The sequence below is a fragment of the Scyliorhinus torazame genome, chromosome 6 (genome assembly GCF_047496885.1).
Source record: "Scyliorhinus torazame isolate Kashiwa2021f chromosome 6, sScyTor2.1, whole genome shotgun sequence".
NCBI lineage: Eukaryota > Metazoa > Chordata > Chondrichthyes > Carcharhiniformes > Scyliorhinidae > Scyliorhinus > Scyliorhinus torazame.
Genome location: NC_092712.1, coordinates 58,230,826 through 58,249,490, shown reverse-complemented (window position 1 = coordinate 58,249,490; position 18,665 = coordinate 58,230,826). Strand labels below are relative to the sequence as shown.

Here is an 18,665-nt window from a genome sequence, read left to right as displayed (position 1 = left end):
TAGACGGGGTCTAAGGGGGGGGGGCGGGGGGGGGGGGGCGTTGCTGCTGCACTGGCCGAAAGGGAATGGGACATAGAAGAGGTGGTCGGGACGGAGGTTCCCCGGCTGAGGGACTGGAGGGTGAGGGAGCCGCGGACACGGGACTGGCCCAGAAAAGGAGATGGCTAGTCGGCGGCGCAGGTTAAGAAGGGGGTGGGTAGGACAGGTATTTCACTCGGGACTGGACGCGAAGAATAGAGGGGTGGCAATATTGGTGGGAAAACATGTGTTATTTGAGGCCAAGACTATTGTAATGGACAACGGAGGGAGATATGTGATGGTGAACGGTAGGTTGCAAGGGACGTGGGTGGTGTTGGTAAATGTAAACGCCCCGAACTGGGATGATTCGGGATTCATAAAGCGCATGTTGGGGTGCATTCCGGACCTGGAGGTAGGAGGCCTGATAATGGGAGGGGACTTCAATACAGTGCTGGACCCAGCACTGGACCGCTCCAGATCAAGGACTGCTGGCAGATGAGGTGGTGTGTGGGAAGGTGAGGGGGTGTATCGAAAGGTACTTGGAGGCCAACGACAACGGGGAGGTGCAAGTGGGGGTGGTATGGGAGGCGTTGAAGGCGGTGATCAGGGGAGAGCTAATCTCCATCAGGGCTCATAGGGAGAAGACAGAGGGCATGGAGAGGGAGAGGTTAGTGGGGGGGGATTTTGAGAGTGGACAGGAGATGCGCAGAGGCCCCGGAGGAAAGTTTACTTGGGGAAAGACGACGGCTCCAGACGGAGTTTGACCTGTTCACCACAGGGAAGGCGGAGGCACAGTGGAGGAAGGCGCAGGGGGCGACCTACGAGTATGGGGAAAAGGCTAGTCGGATGCTGGCACACCAGCTCCGTAAGAGGATGGCAGCGAGGGAAATAGGGGGAATCAAAGATGGAAGGGGAGCCACGGTTCGGAGTGCGACGAAAATAAACAAGGTATTCAAGGCCTTCTATGAAGAGCTGTATAGATCCCAGCCCCCAGCGGGGGAAGAGGGGATGAGACGATTCCTAGACCAACTGAGATTCCTGAGGGTGGAGGAGCAAGAGGAGGCTGGCTTGGGGGCACCAATCGTGTTGGAGGAGCTGAGCAAGGGTTTGGGGAGTATGCAGGCGGGGAAAGCCCCGGGGCCGGACGGGTTCCCGGTGGAGTTCTACAGAAAGTACGTAGATCTGTTGGCCCCGCTACTAGTGAGGACCTTTAACGAGGTAAGAGAGGAGGGGATCCTGCCCCCTACAATGTCGGAAGCGACAATTTCTTTGATCCTAAAGCGGGACAAAGACCCACTGCAATGGAGATCGTACAGGCCGATCCCGCTCCTCAATGTGGACGCTAAGTTGTTGGCAAAAGTGCTGGCCACGAGGATTGAGGATTGTGTCCTGGGGGTGATACATGAGGACCAGACGGGATTCGTAAAGGGCAGGCAATTAAACACGAATGTGCGGCGGCTCTTAAACATGATAATGATGCCATCAGAGGAGGGAGAGGCGGAGATAGTGGGAGCTATGGACGCGGAAAAGGCCTTTGACCGAGTAGAGTGGGAGTACCTCTGGGAGGTGCTGCGTAGGTTTGGGTTCGGGGGAGGGTTTATCAGCTGGGTTAAGCTCCTTTACAGAGCCCTGGTGGCGAGTGTAGTGACGAACCGGCAGAGGTCGGAGTACTTTCGGCTGTACCGAGGAACGAGGCAGGGGTGCCCCCTGTCCCCCCTGTTGTTTGCATTGGCGATCGAACCCTTGGCCATGTGATTGAGGGAGCCTAATAAATGGAGGGGGGTGGTCCGAGGGGGAGAAGAGCATCGGGTGTCGCTATATGCAGATGACCTGCTGCTGTACGTGGCGGATCCAATGGAGGGGATGGTGGAGGTCATGCAGACTAAGAGGGAGTTTGGGGAGTTTTCGGGCTACAAGCTCAATGTAGGGAAGAGTGAGCTCTTTGTATTACCGGCAGGGGACCAAGAAAGAGGGATAGCGGACCTACCGCTGAGGAGGGTGGCGGGGAGTTTTCGGTATCTGGGGATCCAGATAGCCAGGAGTTGGGGGGCCCTACATAAACTGAACGTGACAAGGTTGGTGGATCAAATGGAGGAGGACTTCAAAAGATGGGACATGTTACCGCTCTCGCTGGCGGGTAGAGTGCAGTCGGTCAAAATGGTGGTCCTTCCGAGGTTTCTGTTTGTGTTTCAGTGCCTTCCCATTGTGATCACCAAGGGCTTTTTTAAGAGAGTAGGTAGGAGTATTATGGGGTTTGTGTGGGCGAATAAGACCCCGAGGGTAAGGAGAGGGTTCCTGGAAAGCAGTAGGGACTGAGGAGGGTTGGCGCTGCCAAACCTAGGGAGCTACTATTGGGCAGCAAATGTGGCGATGATCCGCAAGTGGGTTATGGAGGGAGAGGGGGTGGCATGGAAGAGGATGGAGATGGCGTCATGTAAAGGAACGAGCCTGGGGGCGTTGGTGACGGCACCGCTGCCATTCTCGCCGTCAAAGTATACCACGAGCCCGGTGGTGGCGGCAACGTTAAGGATCTGAGGCCAGTTGAGACGGCACAGGGGTGCAGTGGGAGCCTCGGTGTGGTCCCCGATCAGGGGCAACCACCGGTTTGTCCCGGGGAAGATGGACGAGGGGTTCCAGAGCTGGCATCGGGCGGGGATTAGAAGAATGGGGGACCTGTTCATTGACGGGACATTTGCGAGCCTAGGGGCACTGGAGGAGAAGTTTGAGTTACCCCCGGGAAATGTCTTTAGATATATGCAGGTGAGGGCTTTTGTGAGGCGACAGGTCAGGGAATTCCCGTTGCTCCCGGCACAAGAAATTCAAGACAGGGTGATCTCGGGTGTATGGGTCGGGGAGGGCAAGGTGTTGGCAATACACCAGGAGATGAAAGAAGAGGGGGAAGCGCTAGTAGAAGAGTTGAAGGGTAAATGGGAGGAGGAGCTGGGGGAGGAGATCGAGGAAGGTCTGTGGGCCAACGCCCTAGGTAGGGTTTAATTCCTCCTCCTCGTGTGCCAGGCTCAGCCTGATACAATTCAAGGTGGTTCACAGAGCTCACTTGACGGGGGCGAGGTTGAGTAGGTTCTTTGGGGTAGAGGACAGATGTGGAAGGTGCTCAGGGAGCCCGACGAACCATGTCCATATGTTTTGGTCATGCCCGGCACTGGAGGGGTTCTGGAGAGGAGTGGCGGGAGCAATATCTCAGGTGGTGAAAGTCCGGGTCAAGCCAAGCTGGGGGCTAGCAATATTTGGAGTAGTGGACGAGCCGGGAGTGCAGGAGGCGAAAGAGGCCGGCATTCTGGCCTTTGCGTCCCTAGTAGCCCGGCGAAGGATCTTGCTAATGTGGAAGGAGGCGAAGCCCCCTAGCGTGGGGGCCTGGATAAACAACATGGCTGGGTTCATAAAGTTGGAGAGGATTAAGTTTGCCTTGAGAGGGTCTGCGCAGGGGTTCTACAGGCGGTGGCAACCGTTCCTAGACTATCTCGCGGAGCGTTAGAGGAAGGTCGGTCAGCAGCAGCAGCAACCCAGGGGGGGGTCACGTCTTGGGAGGGGGAGTGGTGGAATGGGGGGTGGCTTGGGGGGAGGGATGAGCAAGAGATAACATGAAGGGCGGGGGAAACTGGCACGTGCAGGAGAGAGCCAGTGTATAAAGCTATGTAAATATATCATTTTGCCATGTATATATCTTGCTCAGCACAACTTCTTGTTACCTTGTTACGGGGGGGGGGGGGGTTATTGTTTGTAAGGGAGAAAAATTGTGTTGTTAAAAAACTTTAATAAATATATATTTTTAAAAAAGAATATGATCAAACCTGGATCAATAGACTTTTGGACTGTAGGGAAATCAAGGGATATGTGTGTGGTAGCAAGGCAGAACATGCGGAGTGGTGGTTGGAGTGCGAGTCCATACACGTGGAGCAGCGGAGCATGAGTTGGCGGTTGGCACATCGAGCGGCAATTGATTGGTTGACTCGTAGAGCGGTGGAGCACAGGTCCAAACCCGCAGAGCGGAGGTTGAGCGCTGACCAGTTCAAAAAACAAATTTGTTGACTCACCTGCTGAGTAGTTATTGGGCCTTGCAGTTATTACATTTTGCGGCGAGTTAAATCGGGATTTCAGTCGCCAGCTCCTGGAATTGGGGAGGGGGGCTGTTTTTGAAGTTGCAAATGCAACAGTAAGTTTTTTTTAAAAACCGCTTCTTGCGAAAATCGATCCTTTTTTCCCAGAGGCTGAACGCTGGGTTCAGTATATTGAAAGACTTTGTTATTTCATTGCCGCTAATGAAATTGCAGGAGTGTATAAGCAAAAAAAAAATCATGTTTTTAACGATATGTGGACCCCAAATTTACAATCTCATTAGAAATTTAACATCTGCACTTCCGGTGATGGCGGGCGGGAGGCGGCCGCACAATGGAGGGCTCCCGGTCGGCAACGGCATTTTCGGGGCTTTAAGCCCGGTCCCAGGGTCCACGGAGGCGGCAGAAGAAGGGAGAAGGCACGGAGGAGGCACAGTGAAGACACAGGAGGAAAAAAGGAACAAAGAAAAATGTTGAGGGTGAGCAGCTGGAGGTCCGTCGGGGAGTGGAAAGGTCACCGCGGGGTCACCAGGAAAAGTGGAGGCTGGAGCACCGTAAGCATTGCTTACGGCTGAAGAAATAACTAAGGTGATGGCTGCGGAATTTGAAAAGCAGTTGGCGCAGATTGCGAAATGCATGGAGACGGTGAGGAAGGAGATGAGGGAGGTTTTGAGTGTGCTGGTGGAGGAGGCGGTTTCCCCGGTGAGGACGGAGGTGGCGAGCGCAGTGGCGGAGGTGCGAGAGCAAGGGGAGGCGCTGAAGGAAGTGGAGGAGACGTTATTGCAGCACGGTGATCAACTTGCCTCGATGGGGAAAGAGATGCGGAAGGTGATGGGTACTAACAAGGATCTGCGAGGAAAAATGGAAGACCTGGAAAACAGATCCAGGCGACAGAATTTGAGGATTGTGGGGCTGCCCGAAGGAGTTGAAGGACCGAAGCTGACTGAGTACTTTGCCGCGATGCTGGCAAAATTATTGGGGGAGGGGGAGGATCCCTCCCGATATGAACTGGATCGGGCTCATCGGTCGTGGAGGCCTACACCAAAGGCGAGTGAGCCGCCAAGGGCAGTGACTCTGTGCTTCCGTAGGTACAGGGTGAAGGAGAAGGTCCTGAGCTGGGCCAAGCAGAAGCGGGCGGTGCAGTGGGCTGGAGCTGGTATACGTGTATACCAGGACTTTACGGTGGAGCTGGCAAGGAGGTGGGCTGCCTTCAACCGGGTGAAGAGGGCACTGTACATTAGCAAGGTGCGGTGCGGCATTGTATATCCAGCGAAGCTGAGGGTGACTTACAAGCTCAAGGACTTTTATTTTGGAACGGCAGAAGCAGCGGAGGAGTTTGCGAAAGCAGAAGGACTGTGGCAGAACTGACAAATTGAGGAATGGCCATGTGCCGATGTAACCTCATGACTGTATTTTCTTCTTTTTTGTATCACTGCGCACGGGTGTAGAGATTAAAGGAGCCAATGTGGTATATATTTGGACAAGATAAGGGACGGGACTTTCACTCGAAATTAGGGTTCTTTGGGGTGTAGGTGGATATGCGGGGTTTGTGTGCTAAAAGGGGATCTTTGGGCTTTCCTAGGGCCGGACAAGTGGGAAAGGGACCCGGGCGGGGGCCTCCACGCTGGCCGGTTTAAGCCGGCCAGTGAACGGGAGTGAGGTGGGGGGGAGGGGCTGCGGCCATCGGAGCCTGGCAGAACAGGGTCCGAGTGGTCTAGCCGGGGTGGAAAGTTGGGGGGAAGGAACCGAGGTTGGGAGGAGGAGTTTTACAAGAGGCAGTGGACAGGAGGAGCTGGAGACCTGCGGTGTGCGGGGGGGGGGGGGGGAGCTGTGTAAGATTAAGGGTGACTATGGGTAATCCCTGATTCCTTTTTGCCATTTGTTTATGTAAACATGCGGGTTGAGATTCGGGGGTTGGTGGGTAGATGGGATCGTTGTTGTTATTATGGGGACTGACATATCTTGCTGATTATTGTTTATTGTTGATGGATGTAAATGTGGGAGAAAATGTGAAAAAGGAGGAGAATTTAAACAAAAAAGAAATTTAACATCTCCAGAAACTCCGGATACTTTCTGGCCACCTTGTAACACTGATAAAGGACCATTTTAAACCCATATCGTTTATCATCATGCAGTGTTTCCAGTTAACTGCTGTAAGGAACCCAGGGCAGATGATTGTGACATACACGGCAAGACTAAGAAAATTGATGGAACTATGCAAATTTGGATCATCGCTGAGTGACAGGCTGCGAGACAAATTAGTTTGTGGCATAAATAACATAAGTATACAGAAAAGGCTGCTAGCTGAGAATACGATTTCACCAGAGAAAGCCATGGAAATAGCTCTGGTGATTGAGAGTTCGGAGAAGGGCACTCTCAAGATACAGTGCGTGCAGACAGGTGAGGTGAATCAGCTATGATGCAAAGCTTTTGCAAGTCGGTACGGCAGAGTTGGATGCGCCGAACAGATAGAGCAGAAACTCACTGAATAAGACAGGGGAGATCATCCCGAAAGATACAAATTCTGGGATTCTTTCTTGTTTTGGCTGCAATCGAAGAGGCCACATCCGAATTAAGTGGTGAGCCAAATAGAATGCACCTGGCTTGAACAAAGAAAACCTGTAGTCCAATGCATAATCTAGAACATGATTCAGAAGAGAAATCTGAGATATATATCAATTGAATAATGTGGAGATGAGTAAATTGGCTCCTATCATAATAGCACCCCTGGTAAACGGACCACCATTAAGAATAGAAGTGGATACTGGTACCTCTGCTACCCCTCCCAGGACGTCGTCTTCCCCCCCACCCCCCCCCACCCCCCCCCCCCCCCCCCCCCAGGTTGCTGCTGCTGCTGACCGACCTTCCTCTAATGCTCTGCGAGATAGTCTAGGAACGGTTGCCACCGCCTGTAGAACCGCTGCGCAGACCCTCTCAAGGCAAACTTAATCCTCTCCAACTTTATGAACCCAGCCATGTCGTTTATCCAGGCCTCCACGCTAGGGGGCTTCGCCTCCTTCCACATTAGCAAGATCCTTCGCCGGGCTACTAGGGACGCAAAGGCCAGAATGCCGGCCTCTTTCGCCTCCTGCACTCCCGGCTCGTCCACTACTCCAAATATTGCTAGCCCCCAGCTTGGCTTGACCCGGACTTTCACCACCTGAGATATTGCTCCCGCCACTCCTCTCCAGAACCCCTCCAGTGCCGGGCATGACCAAAACATATGGACATGGTTCGCCGGGCTCCCTGAGCACCTTCCACATCTGTCCTCTACCCCAAAGAACCTACTCAACCTCGCCCCCGTCAAGTGAGCTCTGTGAACCACCTTAAATTGTATCAGGCTGAGCCTGGCACACGAGGAGGAGGAATTAACCCTACCTAGGGCATTGGCCCACAGACCTTCCTCGATCTCCTCCCCCAGCTCCTCCTCCCATTTACCCTTCAACTCTTCTACCAGCGCTTCCCCCTCTTCTTTCATCTCCTGGTGTATTGCCGACACCTTGCCCTCCCCGACCCATACACCCGAGATCACCCTGTCTTGAATTTCTTGTGCCGTGTGCAACGGGAATTCCCTGACCTGTCGCCTCACAAAAGCCCTCACCTGCATATATCTAAAGGCATTTCCCGGGGGTAACTCAAACTTCTCCTTAAAGTTAAGTAATGCAATAGCTAAATTGGCTGCATTTACAGGGGAAACCCAAAAGATTTTGGGAACGACATCTGCACTAGTGACTTATTAACATCAGTCTGTTCAACTACCAATCGTCGTTGCAAAAGGCCAGGAGCTTAGTCTCATGGGAAGAGATTGTTCACATAAAATAAAACTGATTTGGCTAGAGATCTTCAGCATAGCTGATGACAGTTAACAAGAAGTTTTTTTAAATAAATTGGGAGAATTCAGGGTGTCAACTGTAAAATCCACATAAATTCGGATGCTACCTCAAGATTCCATTGCCATACACCTTGCATCAAATAGCTGAGGCAGAACATAAAACGTTTGGAAGAATTGGGAGTCGTGGAGCCAGTGCAGTTTCTGAATGGGCTGTCCCCATTATACCTGACAGAACAGTCCACATTTGTGAGGATGACAAATTGACCATCTATCAAGCAAGCTGGACAAGTATTCGATTCCAAAGATTGAAGATTTTTATGCAAAACTAGAGGTGGGCCTAATGTATACAAAGCTAGACATGAGCCATGCGTCTCAAGAATTCAAATTGGATGAGGATTCAAGAACAGTTGTAACGATTAGCACCCACAAGGTTTGTTTCGATACACCCGGTTGCCCTTTAGCGTGTCCTCAGCATGCGCTATCATAGAATTTAGAATCATAGAATTTACAGTGCAGAAGGAGGCCATTCGGCCCATTGAGTCTGCACCGGCTCTTGGAAAGAGCACCCTACTCAAGGGCCACACCTCCACCCAATCCGGATAACCCAGTAACCCCACTGTCGCAGAAATCATAATAAAGACAAATTCCTCGAGGTTCGATTTAAGAAAATTTATTTACACAAATATACTTGTGGAGCGAGAGTGTTTCAGCTGCAAAGCCAAGGCACTGCACTCTGAGTTATGCAGTTAAAAACCATTATATTTATAGGTTGAAATAAACAACTTTGAAGAGATAAAGCTTGGGAACATACGCAAGAGGAAATATAAATGTTTTGCCCTTGGTTTAAAAACAATTTGAGTACGCATTTCGTTGTCCTTCGGAAGAGCAACTTATTATCATAATAAGGCCAGTACCACATACTAAGCAGTATTTGGTTTACATTACTTGACCTCCTTATTTTCGCTCAAAAGCAGTGTTAAAATATAATTAATATTCCCAGCATGCTTCTAAATTGGTAACTCATTAACTTCCCTTCCACACCCACCCAACACTAAGGGCAATTTTGGACACGAAGGGCAATTTAACGTGGCCTAACCTGCACGTCTTTGGACTGTGGGAGGAAACCGGAGCACCCGGAGGAAACCCACGCAGATACGGGGAGAACGTGCAGACTCCGCACAGACAGTGACCCAAGCCGGGAATCGAACCTGGGACCCTGGAGCTGTGAAGCAATTTTGCTAACCACTATGCTAACGTGCTATCGTTCAGTGCACCATGGAAAGTTTATTGCACGATACACCCAAAGAAGTGGTAATTTAGATGATGTTTTGGTCACTGCTGTTTCTCAAGAAGAGCATTTGGCAAACCTTGAGCTACTTATTATAAATGTACTTGTATATTAATATATATATATATTGTATAAATGATTTAGATAATAGAGTGAAATGTAATATTTCCAAATTTACAGGTGACACAAAGCTGGGTGGGGGTGAGCTGTGATGGGGATGCAGAGATCCTTCAATGTTATTTGGACAAGTTGAGTGAGTGGGCAAATGAATGGTAGATGCAGTATAATTTGAACAAATTTGAGATTATCCACTTTGGTAGCAAAATCGGGAAGCAATGAGATCTGGGGGTCCTTGTACACCAGTCACTGAAGATAAGTATGCAGATGTAACAGGTGGTTATGAAGGCAAATGGCATGCTGGCCTTCATAGCGAGAGGATTCGGGTACAGCAGCAGGGATGTCTCGCTGCAATTGTACAGCGCCTTGGTGAAGCCACACCTGGAATATTGTGTGCAGTTTTGGTCACCTTATCTGAGCAAGGGTGCTCTTGCTCTAGAAGATTGCAGAGAAGGTTTGCCAGACTGATTCCTGAGACAGAGGGCTGATGTATGAGGAGAGATTGACTCGGTTAAGATTGTATTCGCTGAGGTTCAGAAGAATGAGGGGGGATCGCAGAAGCCTATAAAATTCTAACAGGACTAGACAGGGTAGATGCAAGAAGGATATTCCCAATGGTGGGGGTATCCAGAACCAGGGGTCACAGTCTGAAGATACGGGGTGGACCATTTAGGACAGAGACGAGGAGAAATTGCTTCACCCAGAAAGTAGTTGGCCATTGTATGTTTTCAAGCACTATGTTCTTAATTATTGTTAATTCCCATTCCACGTGACTTGATGTGAAATGAGAACAGCAACATCATCTGCAACAATTGAAAAGCTATGGCAAACCTTCGCTACCCATGGGCTACCAGAAGTTTTAGTCTCCGATAACCGCACTGCCTTTACAGGGACAGAGCGTCAGCATTTTCATAAACATTATAGAATCCCTCAAGTGCAGAAGGAGGCCACTCGAGCCATTGGGTCTGCACCAACTCTCCGAAAGAGCACGGTGGCACAGTGATTAGCACTGCTGCCTCATAGCTCCAGGGACCCGGGTTCAATTCTGCGTGGGTTTCCTCTGGGTGCTCTGGTTTCCTCCCACAGTCCAAAGGTGTGCAGGTTAGGTGGTTTGGCCATGCTAAATTGCCCCTTCGTGTTCAAGAGGTTGAGTGGGATTATGGGATAAGGTGGAGGCGTGGACTAAAGTAGGGTGTTCTTTCCAAGGGCCGGAGCAGACCCGATGGGCCGAATGGCCTCTTCTACACTGTAAATTCTCTGAATCGAAATTAAGCCCACACCCCCGCCCTATCCGTGTAACCCCACCTACCCTTTGGACACTAAGGCAATTTAGTATGGCCAACCCACCTAATCTACACATCTTTGGAGGGTCGAAGGAAACCGGAGCACCCGGAGGAAACCCACGCAGATACGAGAAGAAAGTGAAAATTCCACACCAGTTGCCCAAGGCCAGAATTGAACCCAGGTTCTTAGTGCTATGAGGCAGCAGTGTTTACCACCATGGCCCCCCCCCCCCCCCATGCAAACTAATGGAATAAAACGTGTGCACGCCGCCCTATCACACAACCTCAAATGGCTTGGCAGAAAGCTGTCCAGGCATTCAAGTCAGCGATTTAAAAAAATAGCAGGCCACACCCTTAAAAATTGAAGCGTGCTGGATTCCTTCTAACTTACAGAATGACACTGCACATTACTTTTATTTTTTAATTAAAAAATTTTTTTTTAGAATACCCAATTCATTTTTTCCAATTAAGGGGCAATTTAGCATGGCCAATCCACCTAGCCCGAACATCTTTGGGTTGTGAGGGCAAAACATGGGGAGAATGTGCAAACCCCACACGGCCAGTGACCCAGAGCCGGGATCGAACCTGGGACCTCGGTGCCGTGAGGCTGCAGGGCTAACCCACTGCGCCACCGTGCTGCCCTGACACTGCACATTACTATGGGTGTATCCCCTGCAGAGCTACCAATGGGAAGGTGCCTCCGGACCAGACTAGTGTTCCTCAATTTAGCAGGAAAATTGAAGGCGAAACAAGATACACAAGATGACACGATTCTGTTAAAGTTAAGGAGTCCTTCGAGCTGAATGACTTAGTAGTTGTCTGGAACTTGAACTTCGCCTGGATCCCCAGAAAGATCATAACAAAAACAGGCCCCATGTCCTATCTGGTTGACTGCCAAGGAAGGAAATTAAGGAAACATGTAGACCTCATAAGGAAGAGAGAAACTAACGCAATACAAGCTAAGCAGGCTGATCCAACAACACCTACCAGCGTTCCTCCAGTCGTGCCACGTTCAGTGAGATCGGTTACTCCAGAGGAAAGGGCCCATGCCATGTTGTTCCAATGGGGTCTGAAGCAGATGTCTGCACTAATGCACCTCCTGAAACTACAAACTACCTTGCTGCTGCTCAAGACATCACTACCTCCACGGAGGCAAAGCCAACCAGAGAGCTACGCCGTTCTCAGAGAATTCGAAAGCCTCCTGATACATCACTACCTCCACGGAGGCAAAGCCAACCAGAGAGCTACGCCGTTCTCAGAGAATTCGAAAGCCTCCTGATATATCACTACCTCCACGGAGGCAAAGCCAACCAGAGAGCTACGCCGTTCTCAGAGAATTCGAAAGCCTCCTGATACATCACTACCTCCACGGAGGCAAAGCCAACCAGAGAGCTACAGCGTTCTCAGAGAATTCGAAAGCCTCCTGATACATCACTACCTCCACGAAGGCAAAGCCAACCGGAGAGCTACAGCGTTCTCAGAGAATTCTAAAGCCTCCTGATACATCACTACCTCCACGGAGGCAAAGCCAACCAGAGGGCTACGGCGTTCTCCGAGAATTCGAAAGCCTCCTGATAGACTAACCCTAACCCTAAATTTTGAGTGAATGTACTGTGGTACCCCATCAATTTTGTGATAACTTGTACATAGTTGCCTGTTCATAAATCGTAGCATGCCAGAGTGCACGGAAACGTGGTTGGAGCATGAGTTCAAACTCGCGGAGCAGGAATCAAGACTTGCAGAATGGTGGTTGAGCGCTGGCCAGTTGATGCCCAGGGAGTCTTGGAGTAGGGTAGCATTCTTTTTCCTCCTTTGTATATAGTTAAACTTCAATAAGCAAATAACCAATACAGTTGAGGTCAAGGTTCAACCTCTATCTTATTAAATGGTATAGTAGACTCGAGCGTAATGAACTATTTCTGCTCTTATTTCTTACGTTGTTAATGGGGTCTAAAGGGATAGAGTGCGGCACTTTTAAATGCTTCTTCTACTAATCTATGATTCTTTGGTTAGCTTTATTTTTTATTATTTGACCCATATTTTTGCATTTAGAGCATGTCTAAAGTGGTATGATATTCTTTGTTGTATTATATTCTATATACACTATTCCTACACCTAATTATTTCAAAAACTGTTTGTGTTTCTTTGAAAGTCAAAATTGTGACATAATACTTGACTAATGTGGTGCAATCAACTCGTTTTGTTGCCTAAGACGTCACCTTTGTAGCCGTTTCTGTTTTGAGATATTTTGTTGAATTGCAATTCAGTTATAAAATCTCGATTGTAAATTGTTTGGCTTTGCTTGCTCTTTGTCCATTACTCAGGGAAAGGAAACTTCAGTTTACCAATATTTATGTCCATTCTGAAAGAGGTGACAGTGAACTGCCTATCTCAGAACATCTACAGCATCTGTAAGAAAAATAATGAAATTCTTGACATTATCCAGAAAGTATTCCATAAAGTTTTGGAAATTCTGGCACGCTGTTCAAGGAGGAACCAGGAAGAAGCTCGGCAGGTATAACTATTAAATCTACCTTTAATCTATCAGTTAAAATTTAGATGTTAAATATATATTATTCTGGTGATGCAGTTGCTGTTGTGTATATGGACTTTCAAATACTGCAAAATTAGCTTGGTAGCAAAATTGAAGCTAGCAGGTTAAAAGGAACAATAATAGTATGGATGCAAAATTGTCTACAGAATAGAAAATGGATAGTTGCTGTGAATGGCTAATTTTCAGGCTGGAGGAAGGTATATAGTGGAGTTCCCCAAGGTTCAGTACTAGGAACACTATTTTTGATAAACAATAACTTGGGATACAGGGCACACTTTGAAATTTGCAGATGCCATGAATTTTGGCAGCGCAGTAAACAATGAGGAATTACATAGGATATATGGCACGGAAACAGGCTACTTATTCCAACCAGTCCATGCCAGCATTGTGTACCACCAGAGCCTTTTTCTGTCTTTCCTCATCCAAATTTATCAGTGTAAGCCTCGATTGCCTTCTCCCTTAAATGCTTGTCTACCCTCCCCTTAATTTCATCTCTGCTATTTGCTTGAGCCACTCCCAGTGGCGTTGAGTGCTCCATTCTCACCACTCTTCGGGTAAAGAAATTTCTTCTGAACTCCCAATTGAATATTTTGATGCTCCCCTGATTATGCTCTTCTTCAGAAGTGAAAACATTTCCTCCCTATCCATCCAACAAAACTTCATAATCCTAAAGACCTCTACCAGATCATCCTATCTTTTTTGCTGCACAGCTGACTTTTCTGACCACAATATGCAGCAATCTGTGCAAAAAAGAACGGAGGCATGGCCCACACCATCAAGATGACTGGGTGGGGCTGGAAAAATTTCAGACTGCCCTAATCCCCGCTTTAAAAAAGAAACAGGAACCCCCTCATGGGCATTTCGACCGCTCCCCCTTAACGGAGCATCCTATAGGGGCCAAGGGGCAGTGCCAGGGTACTGCCCAGGCATGTCCCATTCCGGGGAGGGGGTTCAACTATTGAAGTTTAACGATATACAAAGGAGGATAAAGAATGCTACCCTACTCCAAGACTCCCTGGTCATCATCTGAGAATGCAATCTCGTCGGCGAGATTCCCGTTTACTGAGTGCGGGTTTTGTTTTCAAACTTAGAGTACACAATTATTTAATTTTTTTTTCCCAATTAAGGGGCAATTTAGTGTGGCAAATCCACCTAATCTTCACATCTTTGGGTTGTGGGGGTGAAACCCACGCAGACATGGGGAGAATGCGCAAACTCCATGAGTGCAGGTTTTTGCGCCTGTGGCAATCAACTTCAAGAGTGCATAGGCTCAAAGAATGGGCAGACAAAGAGTGGATGAAATTCAATGCAGCAAAGTGTGAGGCTGTGCACTTTGGTAGGAAGAATGTGGAAAGAAAATGTATGCTTAATGGTATAATTTTGAAGAGGCTGCGAAAAGAAAGACCCAAAGGTGTTTGTGGACAAATCATTGAAGGTGGCAAATGGCATTCTGGGCTTTATAAATAGAGCAAAACATTAAAAAATCAGTAACTTGTACTGTTCGCACCAAGCTGGAGTGGTGTGTCCAACTCTGGGTACCACACTTTGGGAAAGATGTGAAGGCTTTGCAGAGAGTACAGAAAAGATTTAGAAAATGGTCCCAATGATGAGGGGTTACAGTTATGTGGCTAGAATAGAGGAACTGGTGTTTCCCTTGGAGCAGATCCGGTTAAGAGATAGACATGTTTAAAATCATAAATGGTTTAGATATAATAAATAAAGATTAAATTATTTCATTCCAGGTGTAAGTAGTAGGAGTAATTTTGCTCATTTATATAAGCAGAATTGTGCAAATAATAACCAATAGAATTGTCCAATGTTGTATTAACGAGATTTTGTTGGTCCTGATACTATAATTTTGTAAGAGACATTTTTCAGTGGTCAGTTTTTGAATACTATAACTTTTGCTGTGAATTTGAGCTTACTTTTACTTCCTGTATAATTTACAAATCCGTTTTCTATTTATGCATACCCATAATTCAAATGCTTAGAAGCAAAAACTATTTTATTGATTCCTCCCTAATTTTACTTGGAAGAGCACGAGCAACTTTTCATCGGAGTCAGTGTTTTAACAAAATTGAGTTAATTCACAAGCATGTGGCGCCTGGAGTTTCTATAGTACACTGAGGTACAGCTATGAACATTTAGTGCACCTTATCAGATAACAAACTACCCAACAACACACATTGCAGAAAACCAGTAAGACCCAAGTCCCCACTCGTTGGTGTAGTCTCCAAATGATGGTGTTTATTCTGTTCTTGGTAACTTCCCTCTTGACCAATAAAACCCAATCAACCCAGTAAATATTCAGAGGAAAATGAAAATGACGGGTGCCATATGATTCGTATATGGCTCTCTACTGGAATTCTTACAGATTTAATAACATAGGTCCATGAGAACATTCACAATGATTGTAGAACATAGTGCCGAAGAAGGCCATTCGGCCCATCGAGTCTGCACCAACCCACTTAAGCCCTCACTTCCAACCTATTCCCGTAACCCAATAACCCCGCCTAACCTTTTTTTGGTCACTCAGGGCAATTTATCATGGTCAATCCACCTAACCTGCACGTCTTTGGACTGTGTGAGGAAACTGGAGCACCCAGAGGAACCCACGCAGAAACGGGGAGAACGTGCAGATTCCGCACAGACAGTGACCCAGCGGGGAATCGAACCTGGGACCCTGGCACTGTGAAGCCACAGTGCTAGCCACTTGTGCTACCGTGATGTCAGGGATGGGACACTAATTATGAGATGTTGAGGATATATGAGGAAATTTAACAAATGTTAAAATTGTGCAAAATTGATGGTGAAGAGGCAAAGACTATTTTTTGGGAGAAAAAGGAAGAGGGGCCATCAATTGTAAGTTGTCATGAAGTGGATGAGGAGTTAGGCTAGGAGCATTTTCTTTATGCAGAAGTTTGTTACAGCATGTAACGCTTTGTCATGGGGTGGTTAAGTTAGAGACTTTTAGACCTTTTAGGGAAAATTTGATATGTATTTGAAGATAAAGATGCAAGGCTTTGTGGAGGAAGTGGTGCAATGGAAATAGTTTTTGTATGTTTCGGCAAAGAGGTGGCATGATTGGCCAAAGGGGTACAATACTATAAACCTGTTGAGCATTAAACAATCTGAAGAAATTTGTCTCCTTCAATTCCTTGCCCTGGTTAGAATCTGTTGGATTTTTTGCTATTGTTTATGAAAGGTGCGCCACGCTAATTAAAGGTAGCCAAACCTATTGCAACAAATAAATTCAAGTATGTAATTATTGTACAGTGCCAAAAATAAGGATATATTTAAATTTTATTTTCTCACGTTTCTAAGCCTGACAGAAGTTGTCGCAAATGAGAACTGAATGTTTTTAGTGTGCGCTTCGGCTATATCCATTGTAAAGCGTAGACTTTGTCCTCACCAATTTGCCTGTCACAGATGCATCAGTCTGACAGTGTTGGTAGTCGTGACCATTGCACAAGCCTTTGAAGGCAGACTTTCATCTTTACATTGATGACACCCTCCATTGTGCTGTGTCGCACAAGCAGTGTGTTAGATTCAGATCTGATCCAGCAGCTTGAAATTGAGCTTCCATGAGGTGCTATGGACCATCAGCAGCAGAATTTTAGTCAGCTGCAATCTGTAACTTCATGGCCTGGCATATCCCTCACTTTACCATTAAACAGGGGACAAACTCTGTTTCAATGACCAGTGCAGAGGAGTATGCCAGGGGCATCATCAGGCATACATAAAAAATAAGATGCAAACCTGGTAAAATGACAACACGGGGCTAAATGCGTGCCCAGGAGCAGATACAGCATGTTATAGATAAGGCTAAGTAATCCCACAACCAAATGTGATTAACGGTGTGCAGTCCAGCTACATCCAGTCATGAATGGTGGTAGGCAATTAGGCTCTTCAAACATCTTCCCCATCCTCGATGATGGGGGGTGGGGGGAGCCCAATATGTTGGTGCAAACAACCAGACTAAAACATTCAGAATCATAGAATTTACAGTGCAGAAGGAGGTCATTCGGCCCATCGAGTCCCCACCCTACTTAAGCCCACGCCTCCACCCTATCCCAGTAACCCAACCAAACCTTTTCAATGCTAAAGGGCAATTTAGCATGGCCAATCCACTTAACCTGCACATCTTTGTACTGTGGGACCAAAACGGAGCACCTGAAGGAAACCCACGCAAACACGGGGAGAAAGTGCAAAGTCCACCCAGACAGTTACCCAAGGCCGGAATTAAACCTGGGTCCCTGTCGCTGTGAGGCGATAGTGCTAACCACTGTGCCGCCTTCAGCTATCTTCAACCAGAAATGCCAGGTAGTTGATTCATCTTGGCTTCCTCCTGAGGTCCGAACATCATAGGTGCCATACTTCATCCAATTCAATATACTCCATGTGATATCATGCCAAGGTACTGATTACAGCAAAGATTTTGGGCCCTGACAACTTCCTAGCTGCAGTACCATGGACTTGTGCTCCAGAACTAGCTGTGCCTTAGCCAAACTGTTTCCGCACAGCGACAAAGCTGACATTTACCTGACAGTGTGGAAAATTGCTCTGGTATGTCCTGACCACAAAAAGCAGAATAAATCTGATCTGGCAAATCAACCACAACGCCCCATCAGTCTGCTCTCAATCTGCAGCACTATCTACGAGATGTATTCCAGCCACTTGTCAAGGTTCTTTTAACAACACCTTCCAAACCCACGATCTCTACAACCAAGAAGGATAAGGGCAGCAGAAAGCACCTACAATTTCCTCTTCAAGCCACACACCATTTTGGCTTGAAACTCTTATCTCTGTTCCTTCACTATTGTCGGATAAATTTCCTCCGTAAGAACACTACATGGGTGCTGTACCTCCACCACATGGACTGCAGAAGGCGGCTTGCCACCACCTGCTCGAGTAATTAAGGAAAGGCAATAACTGGTGGCCTACCCAGCAACACTCATCCCAAGAATTAATTAATTAATTCTGAACAAATAAATTCTGAACTACGACCATTATTCCGAAGTTCATTATGTAAATTGAGGAATTCTAATAGCTACTTGAATGATGGAACGGTGACGTTTTCTTCTTTATTTTTAATATAGATTCTTGAGTCTATTCAGTTGGTTCTTGGAGAATTCATCAGCACAGTTCACAACTGGTGTGGGGCCCATGAAGCAGTTCACCAAGACATACTCTCAACAATTTTGGCTGCTATGCTGGCAGAAACCATTCATTCTTTAAAAAAGGTAAGCGTGTGTTTCATTGTGCTATCAACTCACTAATCAGCCATGTTAGAGGAAAATGGAGTAGTTCCACTTAACCCATCCTGTTGCTCAATCACTATGGGACTGTCACATTATGGAGTGTGAAGCAGCATCACATAAATAAGTGCTAAATAAGGGAGGCTGTTTGGCTGATATAGCTCATTCTTCCTCAATCCATGATGAGGTCAGGCCTAATCTTCCTGATTGATGAAGTGATCACATATTATCTGATTGACAGT

General features: G+C 47.5%; 1 protein-coding gene across 2 annotated transcripts in view; it reads left to right on the top strand.

Moving 5' to 3' along the window:
- Window positions 1-18,665, top strand: part of ncapg2 (non-SMC condensin II complex, subunit G2) — a 142,275-nt gene that overhangs the window by 103,724 nt on the left and 19,886 nt on the right. For both annotated transcript variants that reach the window (XM_072508228.1, XM_072508227.1), the window contains exons 23-24: window positions 12,936-13,126; window positions 18,265-18,408. In XM_072508228.1, the coding sequence (XP_072364329.1) occupies window positions 12,936-13,126; window positions 18,265-18,408 (335 nt within the window). The remainder of the gene's footprint in view (window positions 1-12,935; window positions 13,127-18,264; window positions 18,409-18,665) is intronic.